Raw genomic sequence first — 24,668 nt, 5'->3', positions numbered from 1 at the left:
CTAGTGTGTGCATCTGTATAAATAACATTTGTAGTCTGAGGCCCATGTCCTGCAGACATATAATGCCTTGGCTATCTACACAAGTTGTACTGCTTTAACTATACCAATGTAGTTAAAGTGGTACAACCCTCCTAGTGTGGATGCAGTTACATTTGTTTAAAAGGGCTTATACCAGTACAGCTATTCCTGTCTGAGCAAGGTAAAAAGCCATATTGGTTTAAGACACCTTTATACTGCTATAACTGCATCCGCATTAGGGGTTGTACTGGTATCGTGGTGAAAATCACACCCCAGCCTGTTATGATAAGTAGCTCCTCCAGATGGTGCGCTCCCCTATGATTATGCATAGGAACGTCAACTACTTTCAAGAAGTGCTTGATGAGAAAGAACAGTGTATGTGAAAGAAGGAATAAAATGTGAATATTGTAGTTTTGGCTCTCTCCTCTTATAGTTGAATGGTGAATATAACAGACAGTTATATCACTAAAACTTTTAAGTGTAGACCATGTCTTAGGCATGTCTTGTCTTTGAGTTGTCCTGTTGAAGTCAACAGGAGAACTTGCACCTGTAAAGTTCAGCATGCATATAAGTGTGTATAGAGTCAGGCCCTGAAATGTGCTTTTCAGCATTTGAATCCCAATCTGAACTCAACAGAATGGTGCCGAGTGCTGGGAACCTGGAAGTGGCACTGACAGACAAACAGGATTGAAAGTGACTAAGACTTGGTCTACACTACAGCATTCGGTTGATGTAAGGCAGCTTACATCAATCTAATTATGTCAGTGTACACACTACAGCCTTATTGCTGCTGACGTAAGTGCCCTACTACACTGACATAGTAACTCCGCCTCCAAGAGATGCATATGACTTATGTAGGTGTAGATGCTGTGTTACTTATATCAGCTGTTGGCTCTCATTCTTGTCAACTTCAGGGCTCCAGGGTGGAGCCATGAAATTGACAAGAAAGCTGGGCTGTCACCCCAGGGTGGGTGGAGGGCTCCAGTTAGAGCCCAGCTGACCCGTGGGCCTCTGCTCCCAACCGGGCTGCGCCCACCCTGCTCAGAACCATGCTGTCCCCCAGGTCACAGCTCCCGCAGCCCAGTTGCTGCCTGGGCTCCCAGCTGGGCTGCGTCCACTTGGCTCCTCACTCCCAGGTCAGCTGTGCCCGCCCGGCTCCCCACTCTCAGATGGGCTGTGCCCTGAGCTCCCTGTAGGGGGCCGAGCGGCTCCCCGGAGTCTCGCGGCTTCCCCCAGGATCATTAGGTGTCAGTATTTCTTCGATTCCTTTTGTATTATTCCTTTGACGCTGACTGCTGGGCCTCTCTCTTGCCTTTCAGCACACAGATGAAGAAAGTCATGCTAACAGTATTTAAACACAATCATGGGGCCTATCAATTCTTCAGAGAAGCGTTACAGTAAGGAATTTACCCTAACTCTTGCTTTCCTGCTCTCCATGCGGGGAGGGGGGTGGGGGGCAGCCTGTTATTTATTTAATATGGTAGTACACTGACTGCTCCGTCATTTCCGTTTGTAACACGTTGTTCACACAACTGTCTTTCAGTGCTATGGCAACGTTACGCTAAAGGGGAGAGGCCGTGGGGACAGTAGACTAGGATGGATGGGAATGGGTGGTGGTGATAAGGACGGGTGCACGAGGACCTGGCCATCTGCTCTCTACTTAAAGGCAGCATAGAGAGGTGGGTTTTCAAGTCTCTCTGCTTCCCTTGCTTACTAGCAGCCTTTCTTGCAAGATACCGTCCACCCCAAGTGACACAGAGGTAGCTCCATTGGAACTGAATTGCATTAACTATAGCCAACGCTTGTTCCCTTGTCAGTTGAGCTTTCTTGTTATTGTCTCTTAACTATAGGTACAGAGGAGGGTTGTTTTAGCTACTAACTGTCTAGCACATTTCATCCACAAAGCTCATACTTAATCATCACTACACTACCTCTGTTTTACAGATGCACAGAGAGGGAAAGTGACTTGAGAACAGAACCCATCTCTTCCCACCCCCGGTCCTGTGCCCTGTCCATTGGACCATGCTATCTAAAACTATATTGTCTTTAGAGTGGTTCTTGGGCCTCATAGCTAATTCTTGCCTAGAGCAAAAAGTAAGGGGGGGAGAAACACATTTACCAACTGAAATGGGAAGTACCCACACTCAAACACACCTCTTTGGGTGATGTGTTTGTTATCACTTCAGATTTAACAACAATGCTTTCCAATTCTCTGTCAGCTTTCATTCTCAATATGTGTGCCATGCTGGGGGACAAGGAAGGGATTTGGATAATGCGGAGGCTCATATAAGAGAGCACAGACCCCTGGCCAGGACTGTGAGGAGGACGAGCCGCCAGCCCCGGGGAGGCCACCTTCCTGCTGAATGGCTCCTGTGGCAGCACAGGGAGCCCCCTGCAGCCCCGTTGTCACTAGAGTGATTGAGAAGGGCTGTGACAGCAGAGCTGCAGGGGGCTTCCTGCACGGCCACAGGGCCCCCGGCACATGATCTCTGCAAGGAGCCCTGTGCAGCTCTGCTGTCAGGACTGTGAGGAGGAGGAGGAGCTCTCAGCTGTGTGGGAGGCTACCCTGCTGCTGAGTGGCTCCTGCCTCTTGATTATCTAAACTTCCAATTATTCAAATAAAATCTGTGTTCCCATGGTATTCGGATAATTGGGAGTAGACTGTACCAGGGGACTGTGTATGCAGAACCTCACCTTTACAACCCATCAAAATACAGGATTAGGGAGAAATCTGTTACTCTAATTCCTTTTTGTAAATTGAGGCTAACGCAAAGAACAGTACAATGGGAGAACTGTCTAGGGGTGTGGATAACCCAACCTGTGCACCATTGGCAGGGGTCAGGGCAAGATCCCTAAGGCTAAGTGAAGGTGACTAGTATTAAGCAGTCTCTAACATGATGAGTTTCCTAAGTTTGTAGGCATCAGGAAGTAGCTTCTCTCTCTATTGTTTTGTACCTCTGCAGATTTGAAATTGATGACACCTCTCCCAGCATGTCTGGCTGCTGCGGGGATGACTGCTCCTATGAGATCCTCAGCCGAAGAACTAAATTTGGTGAGAGCCAGCACTCTCACTCGGGCAGCCACTGCGGAGGCTGCTGCCACTGAATCTGAACCGCCTCTTTGTGTAGTCCTCGCAAACGCACCCCTTCATCTTCCTTCCCTGCCATCCCCATCCTCACATACTCCTTAAGATAGGTCACCGCCTGCCTCTTAAGTCAAGAGACTTAGACCACGTTCTGGAGTGCGTATGAAATTGCTCTCCTCTGTGCAGGAGGCACTAGAAGTCAAAGACCTGTCCAGCGCTTGGACCTAGTGCTCTGACCTCAAACAGGAAGCTCCAAAGGTGTGAGTCTGAGGACGCTAAGTGAAAGCAACTTAAAAGCATAGGTTAAGGAAGCAGCGATAGCACAGGGCATGCAATGAGGACAGTGAGCCAGTAGCCTCTCTCTCACTTGACACCCCTCCCACTGACCTGCGTGATGTAAGAGGTTTGGAGCAAGAGCGATGACACAGCTTTATTACCCACATCTTACTCCCTGCCTACACCATCTAGGGATTAGCATTGTTCTTTCCCACGGTGCTCTGTGGAGCTTTAGAACCAGTTACAATGGAAATACCAGATTCTGAGCCAAATAACACAGGCACATCTTAGAACCTTTGAGAATTTCTTTATGCTTCACCCAGCCCTCATGGGTCCCAAGTTCAAGGTTCCATGTATCACCTGTAACACCTTTATGGTGATGGCTTCTGCAGAGGAAATGCAGAAGGCCAGCTCAAGTTTTGATGGGCAATTTCCAGCTCTTCCTGGCTTTAAAATGTAAATTACAACCTGTAATTTTTGGAATCTTAAAGCTGGATGAAAAAAATATCCCCAACAATTTTGTGAGCAAAACTTTCACTTTTTTTGCTAGGGCAAGGAGAGGCTATTTAGTGTTTTTGCTTCCCTGCAGTTGGTACCAAGTACTAAAAAGAAATAGAAGTGGATTGTAAGATCAGCGCATTGGGAACATTTCTGGCTCAGCTGAAATGCATGTGGCCTGGCAGTTACATGTGGCAGTCAGGGATTGAGTGCAGAAGTGCAATGGTTCTCAGTCTGAAGTTGGCACGCCACAGCCCTGTTGCTGTCTTGTGTTCTAGCTAGAGTGTGCTTACCACTGAAGCAGAGCAGACCTGGGAGCTCTATAAGGCTGAGGGAGCTAGCAACTGTAATGGGCTTACTTGATTGTATTGACTGTGTGTGATCAATAATAGTCAGATCTCATGTAATGGCTCTAATCTCTCTGCAGTGGCTGCCCTACACTTGACTGTAAGAGCATGGGCTAAACTGAGAGCTTCCGTATTCTACTGCAGACATTCAGCTCAAGTCATTTCCCCTCGCCATGCTTCAGTTTCCCCATATGTAACACCGGGATTCTACTGACCCAGCTAATGTCTGTAAACGCTTTGAGATCCTTGGGTGGCGGGCGCTAGGGAAGCACAAAGTCTTTCTGGTTGAGTATAGTTCATGGAGGGGAGGGTGGAGAGGGGCAGACACCACACCAGTGCTGGCTGGAACAAGTCACATAGCTTAGCGCTCTGCTGGAAACATGTTGAGAACCAGGTTAGGATCTATAATGTAGGGCTAGCCATGGTCTGTTAGCCTCATAAAAGAGGGAGGTTGTAGAAAACAGCCAGCGGTAGGAACATTCTGGATCTTGCGATTATTTTTTTTAAGGCCTCTCTGTAACTTTTTCTTCTAAAGGATAGGAAACTGTCATGGAGTCTGTGACTCCTTTTTATTCTTAAGCTGCTCACAGAAGTCCCCCCACCCCGTGGGGTGGACAGTCCTTCATCTCCCATACCCCCAGAACAGGCCAGTGACTCATTGCTTGAGTTCCAGCCTCTATTTTTACCAAATCCAAACTGTCAGTAGGAACAGTGACAAGTTCCTCATTGCAGTAGATGCCTTTTGTCCTTCCTCAGAGCATGGCATTCCATTCTGAGCCAGGGAGCAAGAGGGCATGCTCCCCCTTTCGCCTCAGTGAGGTGTGTTGGCATCCAAGCCCTCTCTGGGGATCCTGGTGGGGCCTAACTGGAGTCAATGGGACTCTTTAAATCTCCTTTGTCTCAGAGCAGCCGTTGTGGTAAGGACCTCTGTCTCCATCTTTATCAGGTGGCCCTGTTGTGGGTGGAACCTTTATCTGCATTTCACCTACGGGGGGGTTCATACCTATACCTGTTCCAACCTCTGCCTGGGGGAGTAGGACCTCTGTCTGTGTCATACCAGGTGTTGCACCTATGGGGGAGTAATGAACTCTACCTGCATTGCACATGCTGAGTGTGGGGGTAGAACATCAATCTATCTTGCACTAAGTATTGCACCTGCTAGGGGGTAGGACCTCTATCCATGTTGCACCATGCACACCCAGTTGCAGAGACCTTCCACAGCTAGATCTGATGCATTCGTTGTTAAGTGTTGCCGTTCTTTATGGCCATCCCCTCTCCCAGTTGGTCCAGTATGGGCTCCTCTGTTTCTGCTCTCTGCAGGATGGAGCTTCCCCTTCATCTGTCCTTTTAGACTCCATTATTCCCAGCCTCCCATGCCCTGTGGCAGCCCCAGCACTTCACTGCCAGCCCAGGGTTTGGATGCAGAAGTGCTTTGCTGTACCTGCCATAGAGAGAGACAATCTGAACTCTGCTGCAATTTAGTCTCTTTCTGAGGTGGGAGAGGTCCCTGTTGGAGTTGTGAAATGCGTCTAGTTGAGCTAACTACTTTCTAGCTCTGAGAACCACTGGTAACTGGGCTTGCTGCGTGGAAACGTAATATGGGCTTGATTTTTCAGGGAGTCAGACACCCCATTTGGAATGGGAATTGGACCCATAATTCTGAAAGACACCTGTGAAATCCCAGCCATAGCTCTTCTACAAAGGCATGTTGTTTAGGGACAGGGAATAACCTGTTTGTTTTTACAGGGATGGCTTTTTACTTGAGATATTCTTCTCTCCTCCTAACCATTTGCCTCCTTCCACCCCTGCCAACTTGCACTTTGAGAGAAAGATGCTTTAAACTTTGGCCCACACAACCCTGCAATTTCGGGTCTTTGAGGACAAAGATGCTCATTTTTAAGGGAGATTGGGACAGCAATGGGATAAATCATGCTGCTGTTTTGCTACTGATATTCACTCTTCAGAATTGCTGGGCATGGAGGCCAGGGTTTTTCAAGGGACTGGTGATTTTGGCTGCATCCATATTTATATTCCTAACTTGACATCTTAAAAGAGGCCTGGTTTTCAGAGGGCACTGATGTCTCTGAGGCATCTCAAGGTGGGTAGAACCAAAAATAAACTAGTCACTGTACAAAATGTTATCGACCAGTGCATGCTTTCCTCCCTTAGCTGTGGCTAAGGACTAGCCGAAAAGGGGCTAGCTGCTGACCTGCAGAGAAGATTCCTACAGCTGCATGGAGAATTCAGGGTTTAAAGCTGAACTCTTAACACCTTTCAAACACAAATGCAGAGCCGTTAACCTACAGGCTGCAATGTAGGGGATCCACAATGACTTGCAACTTCCCACCCATTCATGAGGGATTTTTGGGACTTCTCTTCCGGGTCAGCAATTTCCAGTGTCATTTGCTGGCATTGCTTAGTATGCACTGGGTCGTTAAACTGATGGGAGATGCTTTCTTAATGGCCATTATGTCTCCTGCTTCGCTGGAGGTCAGAGGCATGTGGCCCTGCACTCAGCCTAAGCAGCACTATCACTTTGGATTGGATCTTCCTGCTTTGACCAGTTCAGTCTGGCTAATGCTTATGGCTGTCGTGCCTAATGTTGCCTCAGCCTCCAAGAGTGTTCCCCTCTCGTGTCTGATTTCTCCTGGCATGTGGACACATGACAGATGGTGCTGCATCTCCTCTCCTTTATACATGAAAGCCCCAGGCCCCTACTGCTGCTGCCGCCTCCTCCAGCTCTGTATAGCAGGGATGGGCTCACATCCTCTTCTAAGTAGCCAGCTGTGATTGCGGCTCCTTTTGCCACCCCCTGCTTAAATGCTACCCCTCTGCTCTGTGTTTCTGAGGGCTGAGGCAGGACTGCTTGCAACCAGGGAGCATCTGTTCCTGCATCAAAATCATCATGATCCCTTAAATGAGGAGGACCCTGTAAACAGCAAGTCAGCTTTTGTTTGCTCCCACTCACTGCCTATTCGCCAGGCAGGCTAAAATCCCAGCCAGAATGGCATTCCCCTTTAGCCAGGTGAGAATCCCTTCCTCTTCTTTCTAACAAGTTGCATCAGCAGTCAGCGTTAGCCCTCTTCCTCCCACCCTTCAGCATAGCCTTGGCACCACATGTGCAATGAGCAGAGGATTACTTTGGCACCGGTTGTAGCTACACAGCAGGCTGCATTTGCATGGCACGTGGATGTGGAGCATCTAGTACTATTCCCCTCTGTTATGTCTGAGAAAACGACAGTAATTCACCAATTTCCCAAAATGACTATCTCCCTGCTCGGTTTATTAGCTAAGTCCTAGGGTGGTTTTAACCCCATGGCGCCCAGTATTTGTCTTTCAGTGACACACGCATCATTCTGCTGACATCGGGTTGCTTTAATTAGTATCAAAGAACACGGAAGCATTTTGAGGGAGTCAAACTGCATTAAATTTAAGGGAAATTTAAGCAGGTCAGGTTTAAGACCCGACAACTCTTGGCCTGTAGTTTTGGCATCTGTGTCCCAACCAGATTTGTTTTGAGAAATCTAGCACTGTGTAGACTGCACGCTTGACCCTCTAAACACCCCGTTTTGACTCCTTAGCTCTGAGGGCTGTGTCTGATAGCCACATGCCAAGTTTGGGGGAAAGCAGCATGTTTATAGTGGGTGGTTGTGTTGTTTAATTTCCCCCTTTCTCCACATATGAAATCCTCCTTCAGTCTATCCCTGTGATCCCCAGGTAGTGGCTTTTCCTCCTCAGACTGGATTCTGAAACTTACCTCTCCATCTCACTAACCCAACTCAGCCAAAGCACTTGTTTAAACAGGGACTCAAGCCAACAGGTCTGAAGCCCCTGCTTCACACTAAGCATATGCTCAGGTGCTTTGCCAGATAGGGAAGCTTTGCTGAATCTGGGTAGCTCTCTGCCAGGCAGTGAATTCCAACCAATATAAAGATTCTGTTGGGTTTTTTTTAATGACTCCCTTGCCATTTTTTCCCCTGGACTTGGTCTCCTTTTATGTCAGTCAGCCCAATAACTCTCTGTGGCATGTGTGATAGTGGGTGAATTTTATAGCTAGCTGCAGTTAGGTCTGCTTAAAAAACTAAAATAGTAATTTCTCCTCTGGGCACTCTCCTTGCTTTCCTCGCTGTCTTCTGCCTATCGTAAATGGAGTCACCGGTTAGATCCCAAAGCAGATTGGTGTGTGTGACTGTACTTTGTCCATCTCTTTACCAGCTCATTCTCTTCATTGTGAACATACAGACAGATCTTCTTGGAAGGGGTGGAAGGTTCTAAAACAAACCCAGGGTTTTTTTTTGTTTGTTTGTTTTAAAGGAAAATTCTTCCCTCATCCCCTTTTTACATTAGGGACTCTCTCTTACCCCCTCTTTTCCTCCCCTCCCCCAGATTATTCTAACTGTGGCTAAACAAAAAGGGCTCCTCAGAAAATTCCTTTCTCTCTTCTCTTTAATGAATATATTCTTTGACTTAGCAAGTTGATCTATACTTTTGTTTGTCTTCTTGGTACCTTTTGAGGTAGGATATCCTCCCCTAATAAATGCCAAGTCTAGTTTGACAGACATAGCTGACCTGTTTGTACTGTATCATTTTTACTGAGGTCGGGGCATGTTACGTTTTTTTCCTAAGCCTTGTCTCTCTCTTGTCACTTTTTAAGTTGATCATGTGTTGGGACTTCTGCGTGCGTGTGCATGTGTAAGGTCATTTTATTTGGTTTTTTCCCCTTTCCGTTTCTAAAGGAAAATTTAAAATAAAACCTCACTTCTGATATTGTTGGTTTTTTTAACTAGTAACTATTCTCACTGGAATCAAAGGGAAAAAGCTAATCTTTTTGCATTGGTTTTATTTGTATGTTACAAATAAAAACAGTTTGTTCAATGTCTGGTGTTTTTTCTGCAGCAGGGGCGAGGCAGCAAAGCATGTAGCAGTAGAGAGTTAGGATTTGATTCCCGAGTGGATTGGGGGAAGGAAGGTGGGTGGGAGTCAGGATTCTTTGTTGCTGTACCTGTCTCTGGGAGAGGAGTGGGGTCTAGTGTGTTAGAACAGGGCCCCTGGGAATCAGCTCTCTTGTGTTCCATCACCACCTTTAGGAGATGGTGTGGTTTTGAATAGTTAAATGTGGTGGACAGGATGTGCTTCTGTTCCCCTCTGTGAGAGAAGAATGGGGTCTAGTGGTTAAAGCAGATGCGTGGGGGTTAGGACACCTGGGTTCTATTCCTTGCTGTGGGTGGGGAATGGGGTATAGTGGTTGGAGCAAAGTGAGGCTGGGAGCCAGGACTCCTGGATTCTGTTCTGCCACATTTTTACTAAGTGACGTCAGCCCAAATCACATAATATTTTTTCTTCAGAGGGACACACACTAAGTTTTTAATTTCAGAGTAGTTTCAGGTTTCATTTCATATTTTCTTAAAACAGCTTTTTGTTTTCCTCCCCAGTTTGTGTGTGAAAGACCAGCCACAAAAAGATGAAACTGACTGATTATACTGTGGCACCGAGTGAAACGGACTGGACAGAAAGTGGTGTAGGATGCACAAAGTATATCAAAAGGAGACTCTTACCCCTTTGCTTAGTGGAGTCTGAGGAGGGTGATGGGAATTAGTATTCGACCAAAGTAGTTGTAGACTGGAGGGACTTTTTAAAAGCTGTTTGCCTACCTTTACAAAGGCAATTTTTTATCTTTGTCTCAGCTATGTTGAAGCTAAAATTTCCTCTTTGCAATTACAGGTAGAAAGATTAGTAAATCATCTAGATTTTTTTGGTAAGGCCAGAAGAGCCCATTAGATCATCTAGTCTGAGCTCCTGTATAGTGCAGGCAACAGAACTTCAGCCAGTTACCCCTGTAATAAGCCTAATAACTCACCTATGGTTAAAGCCTGTTTTCCAGCAAAGCATCCAGTCTTGATCTGAAGATGGCAAGAGAAGAAGAATCCACCACTTTCCCTTGGGAGTTTGTTCCAATGGTTAATCACCTTCATTGTTAAAGGGGCACCTTCTAATTATGGGTACACTTACCAGTGCTCTTTGCAGGCATTTGAGGTACAGCAGTGGAGTCTTTCCCCTTTCTAGGGGGATGAGGATTAGTTTAATAGAATGTCCCTGCTTTCCCAGGCAGTTGAATGGGAGCTAAATTGCGTGAGTCATAAGCAAAGCTGCTTGTTTGCTGGTTATTATACTTGACACACAAAATAAGTTATTTCCTCTGTTTTATATTTCTCAATTCTTTTAACCCCTTCGTAGACTCGGGGTACAGTAGGAAATAGATCCCCCGCAACCAATTCATATGTCACATTTGCGCTGTTCACCAGTCACTATTTGCATGGCATGCACTGTTTTATGTCTGTATAGACACAGAGTAGGCCCTATTGCAGTACAAACAATCTGTGAACAGGTCAGTTCTTTGCCCTGAAGAGTTCACCATTTAAAAAGTCATAGGGCAGGAGGAGAAACTGAGGTGCAGAAAGGGAAAGGGACATGGCAGGTTTATAGAAAGGAAGCCAGGCATCCTGATTTGCAGTGTTTTGGACAATGCTGCCTCAAAAGGGTTTTCTGTCTTCTAGCAGCCATGCAACCTTGCCTCTAAGGCAGGGTGGGCAAACTACGGCCTGTGGGCTGGATCTGGCCCCTCAGGGCTTTGGATCCAGCCCATGGGATTGCCACCCACAGGCCCCGCCCGCTGCTGGAAGTGGCTGGCACCAAGTCCCTGCGGCCCCTGGGGGAGGGGCAGAGGGCTCCACGCACTGCCCTCACCTGTGGATTCCACACCTGAAGCTCCCATTGGCCACGGTTTCCCTTTCCCGGCCAATGGGAGCTTCGGGGGAGGTACCCACAGGCGAGGGCAGCACGCGGAGCCCTCTGCCGCCTCCTCCCACAGGAGCTGCAGGGACGTGGTGCTGGCCGCTTCCAGGAGCGGCGCGGGGCCAGGGCAGGCAGGGAGCCTGTGTTAGCGGCGCAGCGCCACTGCCATTCCAGAGCCGCTCCAGGTAAGCGGCGCCATGCCGGAGCCTGCACCCTACACCCCTCCTGCACCCCGCACCCTAACCCTTTGCCCTGAGCCCCCTGCCACATCCTGCACCCCAACCCCCTGCCCTGAGCCCCCTCCTGCACCCAACCCCCTGCCACATCCCTCACCCCTCCTGCACCCCAATCCCCTGCCCTGAGCCCCCTCTGCCCCCAAACCCCTGCCCTGAGCCCTCTGCCGCACCCCACACCCCACACCCCTCCTGCACCCCAACCCCCTGCCTGAGCCCCTTCCCGCACTCCTCCAGCACCCCAACCCCCTGCCCTGAGCCCTTTCATACATCCTGCACCCCTCCTGTGCCCCAACCCCTGGCCCTGAGCCCCTTCCTGCACACCACCCCGCACTCTCACACCCCAACCTCCTGTCCCAGCCCTACATTCGTGGCCCTGCATGCAATTTCCCCACCCAGATGTGGCCCTCGGGCCAAAAAGTTTGCCCACCCCTGACCTAAGATAAATCCAGCTGCCGCCTCTGATCTCACAAGGAGCACCGGGAAGGAGGCCTTGCCCAGAATAGAACTGAACTCTGCATCTAGACAGGAGAAAGAATGCAGCCGTGAGCATATGCGATGTGCGGATAGGAAAGTGCCCTTCTATAAACATTTTATGGGGGAAATCTAATGAATAAAAAAAGTTCCATTAAGACAACCAGGAAGGAGACATGGTGGGAGCTGCGGGATGTGGTGCTGATGGAATCGGACCTGCCCCAGGCACAAGTTGCGCTAGGGAAAGTGCGGTGGAAACTTTCAGGTATTTAAGCACTTGTGTGTTGATCTCTACCTGCCCTCTGTGGGAGTGAGAGTTTGCTTCGATTTTGATTTCCTTTGTATGGCAGATGGCTCCAGCTGCACAATGTCATGGAGAGAGCATAGGCCGAGACACCTGAGCACCCAGCAAGGTGAAATTGTTGGCTGTGACAGGAAAATGCCGTTTAGAAGCACTTCCTGTGGACAACGGACGGCCCCGCCTCATCATACTCTTGTTTGCTGATCCACATCTGCTAGAAAGTAGAGAGGGACGCCAGGATGGAGCCACCCATCCAGTCAGCCTATTTACACTGAATGGGGTGGAGACAGGAAGAGGTGTTGTTCGTGGTAACAGCTGGATGGCCCAGCCCTGTTGTGCTAGTTTCTGTGCAAAGGAGATGGCAGCCCTTGGAGAGCTTGCAATTTCTGTATAGATTCATGCACTCTAAGGCCAGAAAGCACAGCTCTGATCATCTAGTCTGAATTGTACACAGAGGCTGTAGATTTTTTCCCCAGAAGCTAGATTAAAGCATGGCGGTTTTGAAAGAGATGTAATCCCCTTTGAAAGACTCCAGGTGATGGAGTCCACCACCTCCCTGGTGAGCGCTTCCAGTATTTCATCACCTTTACTGCTAGGAAATCATGTCCTATTTCATTGTTAAATTTGTCTAACTTCAACTTCCAGTCACTGGATCTCATGTGTTTATCTGCTATGCCTGGTCTGTACTGCAAAGTGAGGCTGACGTAAGTCACCTTGCGTCAACCTATTTATGCATGAGTCTACACTCAACTTTATTTCCCATCAACGTAAGCACCCCATTGCTGCAATGTGGTAACATGACCTCCCCATAAGGTGTTGAGCCATGGTCAATATGCTGTGGTCTATACAGTGCGAGTGTAGACACTGCATGGCCTATGTGTGCCCAACAGTGACTGATTTGGTCATAGTTGTGAACTTAACTGTCTAGGGGTCACAGAAACCAGAAGCTCCCCCACCACCACTTTAAAACCTCTGTGTATTTTTGAAATGTCTTTTCCTGATTGCCCAGTTTAGCAAGCACATCTAGGAGCTCTCCCTGTTGTGTGCAATTACCTGATTGATGGTGCCAGCTACACACTAGAAGTGCTCCTGCCTGGAGTAGACATTGGATCTCCTGGGCCTGTGGAGAGAAGAGGCTGTGTGTAAACAGCTATGGATCAGCCATAGAAACATGGACATCTATGAGAAGATTTCACAGGGGAAAGGGTACATAGGGGTCAGCAGCAGTGCTGTGTGAAAGTGAATGACCTGCATCAGTCATACCACGAAGGCCGGGAGGCCAACAGTTGAGCTGGTGCCAAGCCACTGACCTGCTGTTTTTACAAAGAGCTTCATGCCATACTTAGCAGAGAACCCCATCAGCCCCCACAGACCACCGTGGATATCTCAATGGAGCCGGAGACCGAGACCTCTGCTGTGAACATTGAGGAGAAGAGACGTGTGGCGGGTGGGAGTCCAGCTATCCCACAAGCCAGGGCCTTTTCAACACTGCGGTGCAGTCAAGCCAGTCCCACCAGCTGAACACAGATGAGCCTGATCCAAGGGAAGGAAGCTTGGGTAAGTGTGTGCATTAATTCTGCCTTAAAAAGTTTAAATGTGAAGATGGCACCTGGCCCAACCCTAAGATAGCAGGACACAGATATTTGCTTTTCATTATTTTGCTCATACTAGAAGATGTAATGATACAACAGAGATAGAGTGGTTGTCTGCTTTTCATTCCCCTCTAGGTTTAAGTGGGAGGGAGGGTCATGTGGAGCCATTTGTTTATGTACATAGGGGTGTCCTGAGAGATTTCATTGAAACTTTCATAGAGGTACTCTGCAATCCTCTCCTGAGGGTTTCTAGGGTTGGCTGCCATATTTCTTCCTCTGTGGTAGGACACTTTCCCACACAAGTCCACGATGACTTCGGCAGGCACCATTGCAGTCAACAGGCTAGTGGCATATGGGCCCAGGCAACTTCGGGATGCCAGCAGCAGCTCTGCTTTCTGTGCCTTTGTCACCCTCAGGAGTCAGATGTCAACTAAAATCACCACCACAGGTGGAAAACAGTGCCAGTCCACAGTGCCATTGCTCTGTACTTGTACTTGTGGAAATAGAGGCCAAATGGTTTTTGTTTTATGTAATCAAACAATTCCCTCCTCTCCCTCACCCCCACCGCCCCCGTGGGCCATACTCACCATAGCTGTAGCTGAGCAGTGCTGTGCAGAGCCACTCCAAAACTGAATTGTCAATAAGAGTGTCTGATTTAAAACCTGTATGGGTGTAAGGAAAGGGAGTTCTGAAGCTTTCCATTGTGACTGTAAATCCAATGAAATATCTGTTGTATCTAGAGCTGCTGCTGTTGTGGCTTTGAGGGGTGCCTCCTCCACACCTGTGGAATACCTCACCCTGAGGAGGAGAAGAAAGAAGCAGACTAGGGAGGATATGTTCAGTGAGATCCTGCAATCCAGTGCTACATCGGACAATGAACAGATGGCCTGGAGGGTGAATATAGCAGACAGCCTGGAGAAGGAAAGAGTCCAGGAGTCCAAACAGGAAAAGGAAAGCGAAATGGAGATGCACCAAGATGTAAGGGGGCTTCTAAGGCAGCAAACACAAAGGCTGCAGATTTTAGCTGACCTACAGGACCAACAATCATGGACGTGCCATCCTTCGCAGTTCCTGGAGAACTCTCTGGTAACAGCTCCCTATGCTTCCCAACATTCCATGTGGCATCCTGGGCCGTATCCCTACCCTTCCCACGCTGCACTGGGGGACAGTAAGAAGAACTACAGTTTCACATACACTGACCTGTGAGAGCACGGCAGGTGTATATTTGGTAGAGATGGACTGAAATGGACACACACGTTTTCTAGCATTCTAATTGTGACGTTCTGTTAATTTATTTTATAAGTTTACACTGTATTGGTTTGTAATTGCATATTATCCTTTGCACTGTGTTTGTTACGCAATGCATTTTTAGTTTTTGGAAATAATTTCATCTTTATTTATTTCATAACATATACAGCAGAATGCCTCATGCTCCTCAAAGCACACATTAATTTTAATTGAACAGGACCATAGGTTCAGTGCAAACCACATTGTAAGAATTATAAATGCACAGGAAGCACTGCGTAATTCATAGGTTCTTTAAAAGACAGGGTGATATTTATCATTGTACACCAAGCACTACACAATTCCTCATAACCCCCTAAAACTTCAGGGCCAGGGAGAGCACAGTCCAGCATAGCACATTATTGTGGCAGACTGTTAAAGCACCCTTTCAAAGCCTCCCTCAGCCACATAGCTCCACGTTGAGCTCTTCTAATGGCTCCTATGGCTGGCTGTTCAAAGTCAGCAGATAGACACTCCATCTTTGCCCTCCACTTTGGTGGCAAATTTTCTCCGTTTGCCTCACAGATATCATGCAGGATACACCAGGCAGCTGTAGCCATGGGGATATTTTTCTCACTGAGATCGAGTCTAGTGAGTAAATGCCGCCAGCGTCCCTGTAACCTTATGACAGCACATTCAACTGTCATTCTACCCCTGCTGAGCCTGTCCGTGAATCTTTCCTTAGAGCTGTCAAGGTGGCCAGTGTTACAGCTTCAAGAGCCAAGGGAACAAGAGAGAGGCTGAGTGATTCCCCAGAATTACTATTGGTTTTTCAACGGCACCAGTGGTAATCCGCTGGTCAGGAAAGAATGTCCCTGCCTGCAGGTTTCTGTTCAATTCTGTGTTCTTAAAGATGTGAGCAGCATGCACTTTCCCTGGCCAGCCCACGTTGATACCAGTGAAGTGTCCCTGGTGATGCACCAACACTTGCATAGCCACTGAAAAGTAGCCCTTTCTGTTGATATACTCTGTTGAAGGCATGGCTGGATGCCTTCCTGGAAGATGTTTCAGTCAAGCTGAAATTATTAGGCTCAATACAGAGGTAAGAGGGTGAAATTCTCTGGCCTGTGTTATGTAGGGTTGCCAACTTTCTACTTGCACAAAATCAAACACTCTTGTCCTGCCCCTCCTCCGAGACCCTGCCCATGCCCCATCCCTTCTCCAAGGGCCTGCCCCCACTCACTCCATCCCCCCCCCCCTGTTGATCGCTTTCCCCACCCTCACTCACTGACTCATTTTCACTGGGCTGGTTCAAGGGGCTAGGGTGCGGGAGCGGGTGAGGGCTCCAGCTGGGGGTGTGGGCTCCAGGGTGGGGCCAGAAATGAGGTGTTATGGGTGTGGGAGGGGGCTCCAGGCTGGGGCAGTGGGTTGGGATGCGAGAGGGGGTGAGGGCTCCAGCTGGGGGTGTGAGTTCTGGTGTGGGACTGGGTGTGAGGGATTTGGGGTGCAGGAGGGGGCTCTGGACTGAGGCTGAGGGATTTGGAGTGCAGAGGGGGCTCTGGGTGTGAGGGCTCTGGCTGGGGGTGGGGAGTTTGGGGTGTAGGAGTGTGCTCCAGGCTGGGACCGAGGGGTTTGGAGGGCGGGAGGGGGATCAGGGCTGGGGCAGGGGGTTGGGATGTGGGGGGGCAGTGAGGGCTCTGGTTGGGGGGGTGAGCTCTGGGATGGGATAGAGATGAGGGGTTTGGGGTGCAGGAGGGTGCTCTGGGTTGGGATTGAGGGGTTCGGAGGGTGGCAGGGGGATCAGGGCTGGTGCAGGGGGTTGGGGCCCTGAAGGGGGTCGGGGTGCAGGCTCCGGGTGGTACTTACCAAAAGCAGTTCCCGAAAGCAGCAGCATTCCCCACCTCTGGCTCCTATGCAGAGGTGCGGCCAGGCAGCTCTGCGCACCCCCCAAGCCCTGTTCTCAGGTGCCGCCCCCACAGCTCCCACTGACTGTGGTCCCCAGCCAATGGGAGCCGTGGGGGTAGTGCTTGGGGCAGGTGCAGCGTGCAGAGCCCCCTGGCTGCCCCTTCACGTAGGAGCGGGCAGGGGCAGTGTGTGCAGTGCTACCAACTGGACAGTCAATGGCCCAGTCAGTGGTGCTGACCGGAGCCGCCAGGATCTCTTTTAGACTGGGTGTTCTGGTAAAAAACCAGACACCTGGTAACCCTTGTGTTATGCAGTAGGTCAGATTAGATTATTCCTTTTGACCTTAAGATCTATAAATTTCTGCATAATAATCCTCCAATGTGGGTCTATCTCCCCATTAAAGTCCCTGAGTCCTACCACCTCCTTTACCTTGATCTTCATGGTGCTAGGCACTAGGGCCATGATTTCTTTCTGCATGCACTTGATAATGCCCGAGTACATAGTGGTGCCCTTGGGCAAGATGATGTTGGCAGTCAGGTCCTCATGGATGTAAGTGTCGCATTTCATGATGGAGTTGTAGGTGGTTTCATGGATGCCAGCTGACTCCATGCCTGAGAGGAAAGGGGGATAAAGCACTGTGGGGCAATCTTTAGGAAGCACATGTTTGTATAGTGTCTAACCCAGGGGTCATGATTGATGGGTGAGGACCCTAAACCCTACCTAGAGCAGGTCAAAAAAGTTTGACAGAACAGTTTCCTGTTAAAAGAAAAGAAACAACCACGCAGGTTTCTCAAAATCTAAACATATCTATTTCAAACAGAATTTTTTAATGGAAAAAGTTGAAGAGTTTCATTATAACAGTGTTGTTTGGGTTCACTTAGTTTTTACTTTGATATTATTAATTTTAATATATAGTATATAATACATTTCAATGAATATCAAAATCAAATTTGAAACTAAATGACATTGTTGCAAGGAAATGGTTTGTACATTTCATGTTGACTTAAGATTCATAGATGTTTAAGGCCAGAAGGGACCACTGTGATTATCTCATCTAATCTCCTGTCTAACCCAGGCCAGAAGATGGCCCTGAAATAATTCCTGGTGGAACTAGAGCAGTTCTTTTAGCAAAACATTCCATCTTGATATAAAAATTGCCAATGATGGAGAATCCACCCTGATCCTTGGTAAGCTGTTCCAGTGGTTAATTACACTCAAAAATATACAACTTATTTCCTGTGAATTTGCCTAGTCTCAACTTCTAGACATTGGATACTGACAGACTGTTGTCAGGTAAACTGAAGAGCCCTCTGTTATCAAATGTCTCTTACCCATGAAGCTACTTCAGACTGGGATCAAGTCACCCGTCAACCGTCTCTTTAAACTGAACAGACTGAGCTCCTGAAGTCTCCACTCCATATCTTAATGCTTTGTAGTGATAATATATTATAGTTATACATGTATTATTATATAATATATATTAAAAGTAATATTTAACATTTTAATATAATATCAATGTCAAAACTAAATCAGTTAAATTTTTGGAATTTTTATTTCACAGGAAATTTCAAAATTTCAGCTTTTCAGTCCAATTTGGAATTACATTTTTTCCAAGATGTCTGAATTTCCCGTGGGCTGAAAATTCCAGTTCCCAGCCAGTGTTAGCATTGCCACAATACTTTATTTTTATTGTGTGGATGGTGGTAGCACCTAGGAGCCCCAGCCATGGCCCAGGACCCTGTTGTGCTAGCTGTTGTGCAGACAGATTAAATTATAAATAAATAATGGGCAGTGGCCTGAAGGCAGGAATCACTGCATTAGGATCTCTGCTCTATGTCATGCAGGAGATCAGACTAGATGCTCAGAATGGTTCCTTCTGAAAATCAATTGATCTGTGCACCAGTGGGGCAATATTTGGGCATGGAGCCTTTCCAAGCCGGCCCATGCTAGTTGCCCCAAGGCCCTGCATATGATACAATAGGTGCCTGGAAGCCAAGGACTGAATAGGGTGACTCCATTCCTATCTCACCCCTTAGATATTGTCTCTGCAAGGTAGGGGTCATAGATGTTCATGGCCAGAAGGAACCATGGTGATCATGTAATCTGACCTGCAGCACACAGGTTGGAGAACTTCACCCAGTCACTCCTCCACTGAGCCCATAACTCCTACTTGGAATAGATTGTGTCTGGGGATCCCACACAGAGCCGGGGCTAGAACCCAGGGCGTCCTACCTTCTAGACACAATCTGGAGATAAAATCTCCAGGTGATGGACAGTCCATTGGAACATGTTTATAGAAGGACTGAGAGATTGCACCTGTTCTGCCTCCAGGGCTCACAACCCCATGCCTCTCCACTTGGAGAAGACATAGCACCCTTAGCTGAAATCCATTCTGCTTCCTGGTATTTACAGCTCTCAAGGAGCAGCACCTCCTTGGCCATAGAAGATCACAGGTACCTTCTGCCCCATTTAATCTCCTTAAGGATGAGATGCCTGGCTCTCCATAGTGTATGAAAGGGGTCACTTAGTCTTGTTTCCTTATCAAGAGGTCTTTACTGGCTGCATCTGAGAAGGCTTTGACCCTTCCACTGCTGAGGAAGAGCCATCCCCACTCATAGATACTGAATTTTCCACACCAGGGAGCAGGCAGGGACGGGTTCTGTGAGCAGAAAAGGGGACAGTGTATGGCGTCAGTCAGACTCCTGGCTAGAAAATGCCCTTCAGTGTAGTGCCTCTTTACCTGACCCCTCAGGACTCCTGGGTTCTATCCTAGCTCTGGGAGGGGAGTGCAGTCTAGTGAGTTAGAGCAGGAGGGGCTGGGAGCTAAATCTCCTGGGTTCTATCTCAAGGTCTGGAGGGCAGCGAGGTCTAGTGGTTAGAGCAGGGGATTGGGAGCCAGGACTCCTTCATGAACTGGTTAAAACACTCTGAGATCCACAGAGGAAGGTTGCTCTGTGCAGCACCAGCCTGGCAATTGGGAGCAGAGAAGCTAGTCCCCCAGGAGGGATGGCCCAACTCAGAAGACTTGGTCAATTTATGGTAGGTCTACGTGGCTTTGCATTGCACAATGCTCACCCCTGCCCATGGCTATATCTCCAGCCACCCTTTGCACCCAGCTGCAGCCCAGCCCAGCCCCCTGCCTAGTGAAAGAGGGCTGGAAGAGGTAGCAGAAGCACTCATTCCCAATGATGCTGACTTGGTCATCAGGCAGCTTGTGGCTCTTCAGAGAGGAGGAGGAGGAGGCCAGGTCCATTTAATTCTCAAAGTCCAAAGCCACGTAATCCAAGTTCTCCTTGGTGTCCCACGCAATCTCCCACTTGGCTGCAGAGCCAGAGCCAGAGCCAGGGCCGGGGTGTGGTCAGGCAGGGAGCAGGGTAAAGGATGCAGCAGGGAGCCTGGACACTTAACAATGGTGCAATCAGAGCTGACAGAAGCTGGCCAACCACCTGCCCATGGGCTCCCACCTCAGCTTGGGAGGAAGGTGAGGATGCAGCAGAGTGGCAGGAAGATGGGATGTGGATGGGAGTGTGCCCTGAGAAGTGCTAGGAGAGGCCTTGAATTCTGATATCTCCAGGCGCCCATGACCCAGAATCCAACCCTAGGGTCTGCGCTCCTGGCTAGTCTAGAGCATTGGGGGTGGCGTAAACCGCATGCTGCAGGAAGTATGTGCTGCCTCCACTCCTGCAGTTCTCCACCTCTTTCCCTGTTCTCCCGCTCTGGGGCTGCCCTATAGCTTTCCTGAAATCTGAACTCTGCTGTGCACCTCCGCTCTCTGCTCACTGCAACACATGTGCTGCAAGGACCAGAACCCCCATCCAGTGGCAGTAAGCGGTATTGCACCCTGCCTGCTTGCCGCAGCTCCAATGCCCCCCCGCCCCACCTTCCCAGACCCAGAAGGCTGCCCCAGCCCAGTCTCAACTACTGTATGTCTCTCTCGTCCGCCCCGCCGCTCTCATGTCCACCAGGAGCCATAGGTGGAGGAGTAGCCCCACAGTCAGGACCTTCATGAAGTAATGGGGGAGCTGCCTTTTCTGCTGTAACAGCATGACCTTAGCATTGGGTAGTGTGAGGGTGCACTGACCTGACTGCTGTGGGGTCTGAGCCCTATGCCAACATATAGAGGGCATCTGCCCTATGCCCCCGGGTATGATGGAGTATCGGGCACATTTTCAGGAGCACCCTGAGAGCAGAGTGTGGGTGTGAGTTTGGAGAGGGGGCGGCGTGCAGAGGAGGAAGCCCCAGGGCCCCTGTGGGGATAGGATGGGGACACCATGCAGTGGGCGATGTCCTGGGGACTCATACTGGATGTGGAGAACCCTGCAGTACTGAGAGGGGTGTTGTGCTGTGGTGGGCTGCCACAGGGGGCAACATTGGGCATAGGGGCCCCCCAGTGCTGTGGTGGGGACGCCATGCAGTGGGACAAGGGCATCCTGGGCCCCATGTTCAGTGTGGGGCCCTCAGTGCTGTGATGGGGCTTTGTGCCTCTGCACTATGTTGGATGTGGGGAATGTCCCTGACCCTGCTGTTACCCAGTGGGGTGGAGGTCCATGTGGGGGGTGCCTTGTCCCCCTGGCTGACATGGGGGGTCCCTGTGGTTGGGGGACACCTTGGTCCCCACATGGGACTGGGGAGGAGCCATGTGGTGCAGGGGATGCCCTGACGCTGGCTGGGGGAGCTGAAGCATGTATGGGAATGCCCTGACCCCCATACGGGGGGCCGTACAGTGGGGGGATCGCCCTAGCCCTGGATTGACATGGGGGATACCACAACCACGCTCAGCCACGACGTGAACTCAGACATCCGACGCCATTGGCGGGTTTTGGACCAATTTGTTGGGCGGGGCTATTCCCCGTGTGACTCCGCCCACCTGAAGTGACGTCACCCCGCAAAATGATCACGCCAACTCAGGCCGCTTCCGGTTCCCGTGCCTTTATAGCCAGCCCTTTTTCCTCCGTCACTTCCGACCTGGCCGCCATCTTGCCTGTGTGGGAGCTGGTGCCGCTATGCCCGTGTCCCCCGTGCTCCGCGCGCTGCTCCGCCCCCGGCTCGCGCCGCCCGCTCGCGGCCTGCACTCGTACCCGCCGGAGAGCCGCGTGGGGCCGCTGGTGAGCGGGGGGGTCCGGAACCGCCCTTCCCAGGGCCTCGGGGCTGGCCCCGCTCTGCCGCGCGGAGGCTGCGGCATCGGATCGCCTCTCCCCGGGGAGCCCGCCCGGGCTGGGGCTTCGCGGTGCCTGGGGGGTGGGGTGGGGACAGGGCCTAGCTGCTGTGGCCTCACCTGAGCTCTGCCTTCTCCCCCCCCGCGCAGGAGACCGTCGTCGCCATGGGAGCCTTCGCCGTGGCCTTCCTGGTCCCCTCGGGCTGGGTCCTGGCCAACATGGAGAGCTACAAGAAGCGCGAGTGAGCGGGCAGGGTCTGATCCGCGCTGGCCGCCCAGACCCCACGGTGCGCTGGCCGCCCGGCTGGACTCCGCTGCCCCCACATTCCACACCCGGCCCCTGGGGCTGGTAACTTATTCCATGGCTCCCTGTGGAGCAGGGTCGCCGCCGCTGCCGCCATGGCGGGGTGACTTAATTCTGTTACAATAAACCCTCTTACAGCCACTGAGCTTGGACTCTGCCTTTTTTCCCCCTGAGCGCTGACCCTGGGGGCTAAGCCCTGCACCAGATCAAATGGTTCCAGCTACTCTGACGTGTTCTTGGGGAGGGCAGGATTGTACCTGCTGGGCCATGCTATCCCAGGGCTTTACATCGAGGTGTAAATGGGTAAGGGGACAGCAGCCCCAGCATGCAGCTAGATTGTCAACCCTTCTCCATCTGTGCATTGGCCATAACTTTTATGGACCCTTTGAGCTTTTGTCCTTGCCTGTCCTGGTTCCTAGGTGTTCAGTTTACTGCGGGGGGGGGGGGGGGGCTGACAGTGCTTTAATCCCAGAGTATGAACTCTGCCTGGGGAAAGGAGGGGGTTTGCGAGGAATGCAGCCCTCAGACAAGTCATAGGCTCACTGGTGTGGGATGAAGGCACCTCCTGATAGTTACAGACAGCAGCAGAATTCCAAGTAACACCTGTAGCTGCCGGTTGAGCTGTGTTTGGGAGTGCAGGACTCCTGGGTTCTATGGCCAGCTGGGCTAGTGCTGCTCTGTGAATAGTCGTGTCCCCTCTCTGTACCCTGGTTCTCTGTATTTGCAGTGGTGATAATTCTACCCCCGCCCCTGCTGTGTCAGTATTTAAAACATTGGGCCAGCTCAGGAGTCAGATACTCTATAGTTCTTAACTTGCCCTCTCTAGCAGGCTTAGAACTAGGGCAGATGGAAGCCCTTTTTAGCCTTAAGATGAACTCCCCTTATTCACACCCACCTCTAGTGGAGAATCCAATCAGGAAAGGCTGAAGCTGGCTGGGGATAGGGATCAGATGAAAAGGGCCAGAGGTGGGGGATCAAGTTCCTGCAGCCTCAAGCAGGGAGAAGGGTATGGAGGAAGGATCCCCTTGAGACTACTTAATTCTTAATGAGCTGCTCTTGTGATTAGGGTGCTGGCTTCCTGGCTTGCCAGAGAATGAGTGTTGTCTGTGCACCCCTCTTCCTGATAGGCTGGGGCTGAGCACAGTGGGCTGTTCTTTCCTTTTAGGATACCCTATGCTGGGGTAGGTTGGAATTGTATGGGACCTCCCAGCCTATGCTATGGTGGAGATGGCAGCTTTGCTATACCCTGCTTTGCCGTAGCAGCAGAGAATTAACCTGGGGGCAAAGTTCCTCTCCCTTGTGCTGTTTCAGTTGCACTCAGAGACTTTCTCTTGTGTACTGAACAGCAGCTCCACCCCAGAAGCAGCTCCTGGGCTCCTCATATGCTGTGCTGTCAGGATGACCCAGCAGTAGTTATCCCAGTAGTAACAAGGGCAGTCCTACCCAGCCAGTTATCACTGCCCCTTAGTGTGTGGGATGCCTGGGCTGTGGCAGGGCAGCTAAGCATGAAGGATGCCATGGGGTCATCTGTTGCTGCCTCTTGCATTAACAGCTTTTCCCTCTACCAAATAGGGCATTAGGCTGGGCAGGGCAGAAATGCCAGCTGAGAACAGCTTGATTTCTAGATGCCCAGCTCCCTGCAGGGCACATGCTCAGCACCCCTACTATATTTGCAACCACAAAGGAAATGCACCTCATTTGAATGCAGTGGGCCAAAGCAGGCGGCCTGAATGCACCAACCAAGCTGCAGCTGTGATTGTGTTACTGGGTTGTTATTCTTGCAGCTGGCTTGGCTAGGGAAAGCATTTTAGCTTAACATGCAGGGGGCAGAAACAGCCTGGCCCCACTCTCTCTTCCCATGCTAGCTGTCCTATTCCCAATAGGGAGAGACAGAGACTGATATTCCAGTTCAGATCCACAGTGGCAGTTTTCTTTGTTCTGATCCAGGACTGAAATTAATCCTGCAGCCATGCCCCTCGCCCTTGTGCTGTAACACTCCACCTCCTTGCAGTGGCTGTTTGCAGTCGGATCACAGCACTAGAACAGCAAGGAGCCAGCTAGAGTCCCCTTAGATGCAGGCAGTGCTTCTCTGTGCCCGGGAGAGGTTGTTAGAGGAGAATGGTACAGAGATGATTTAAGGGGCTGGAGGAAATTTAGATGAGAGACCCTGTAACTAGGCTTAGCAGTGGGTGAGGTTAACTCTTTAAGTACCCAAATGGGGAAATGCAATAGATTCCCCGCACCCCACCGGGCTATTTAGGGTGTACACTTGCTTAGCAGCACCATGTGGGGTATAATTTTCCCCAAGGGATGGGAGCTTATGTATTTGGGGTCCCATGCCCTGGGACTGGCCGGAGCAAACCAATTAGCCTTCATGTGGCTTTAATTTGCAAGGCCCCTCACACTGGGTAAGTTCTCCCTGTTTAACACAGAAATCTGAGGCATGTGGGCGTGTCACTGCTGC

The 24,668-nt window shown here is 50.1% G+C and overlaps 1 protein-coding gene and 1 long non-coding RNA gene across 3 annotated transcripts in view; both read left to right on the top strand.

Annotated features, from left to right (window-relative positions):
• NAA40 (N-alpha-acetyltransferase 40, NatD catalytic subunit) overlaps nucleotides 1–9,071 on the top strand; it is a 29,486-nt gene extending 20,415 nt beyond the window's left edge. Inside the window, exons 7-8 of one of the 2 annotated variants that reach the window (XM_084634737.1) lie at nucleotides 1,338–1,415; nucleotides 2,982–9,071. In XM_084634737.1, coding sequence (XP_084490863.1) covers nucleotides 1,338–1,415; nucleotides 2,982–3,123 — 220 coding nt within the window. In that variant the 3' untranslated portion in view covers nucleotides 3,124–9,071. Of the gene's footprint in view, nucleotides 1–1,337; nucleotides 1,416–1,561; nucleotides 1,698–2,981 lie in introns of those variants that run through there. The other variant, XM_084634738.1, reaches the window with a different exon arrangement.
• Nucleotides 9,072–21,674: 12,603 nt separating this feature from the next.
• Nucleotides 21,675–22,349, top strand: LOC311523642. Its single transcript, XR_014712395.1, has 2 exons — nucleotides 21,675–21,850; nucleotides 22,051–22,349. It is a non-coding gene; the product is annotated as an uncharacterized lncRNA (long non-coding RNA).
• Nucleotides 22,350–24,668: the final 2,319 nt, after the last annotated feature.

The sequence above is a fragment of the Lepidochelys olivacea genome (assembly GCF_965140295.1).
Source record: "Lepidochelys olivacea isolate rLepOli2 genome assembly, chromosome: 7".
Lineage (NCBI taxonomy): Eukaryota > Metazoa > Chordata > Testudines > Cheloniidae > Lepidochelys > Lepidochelys olivacea.
Note: the sequence above shows the minus strand (reverse complement) of the source record. Positions and strands in the feature narration are given on the sequence as shown.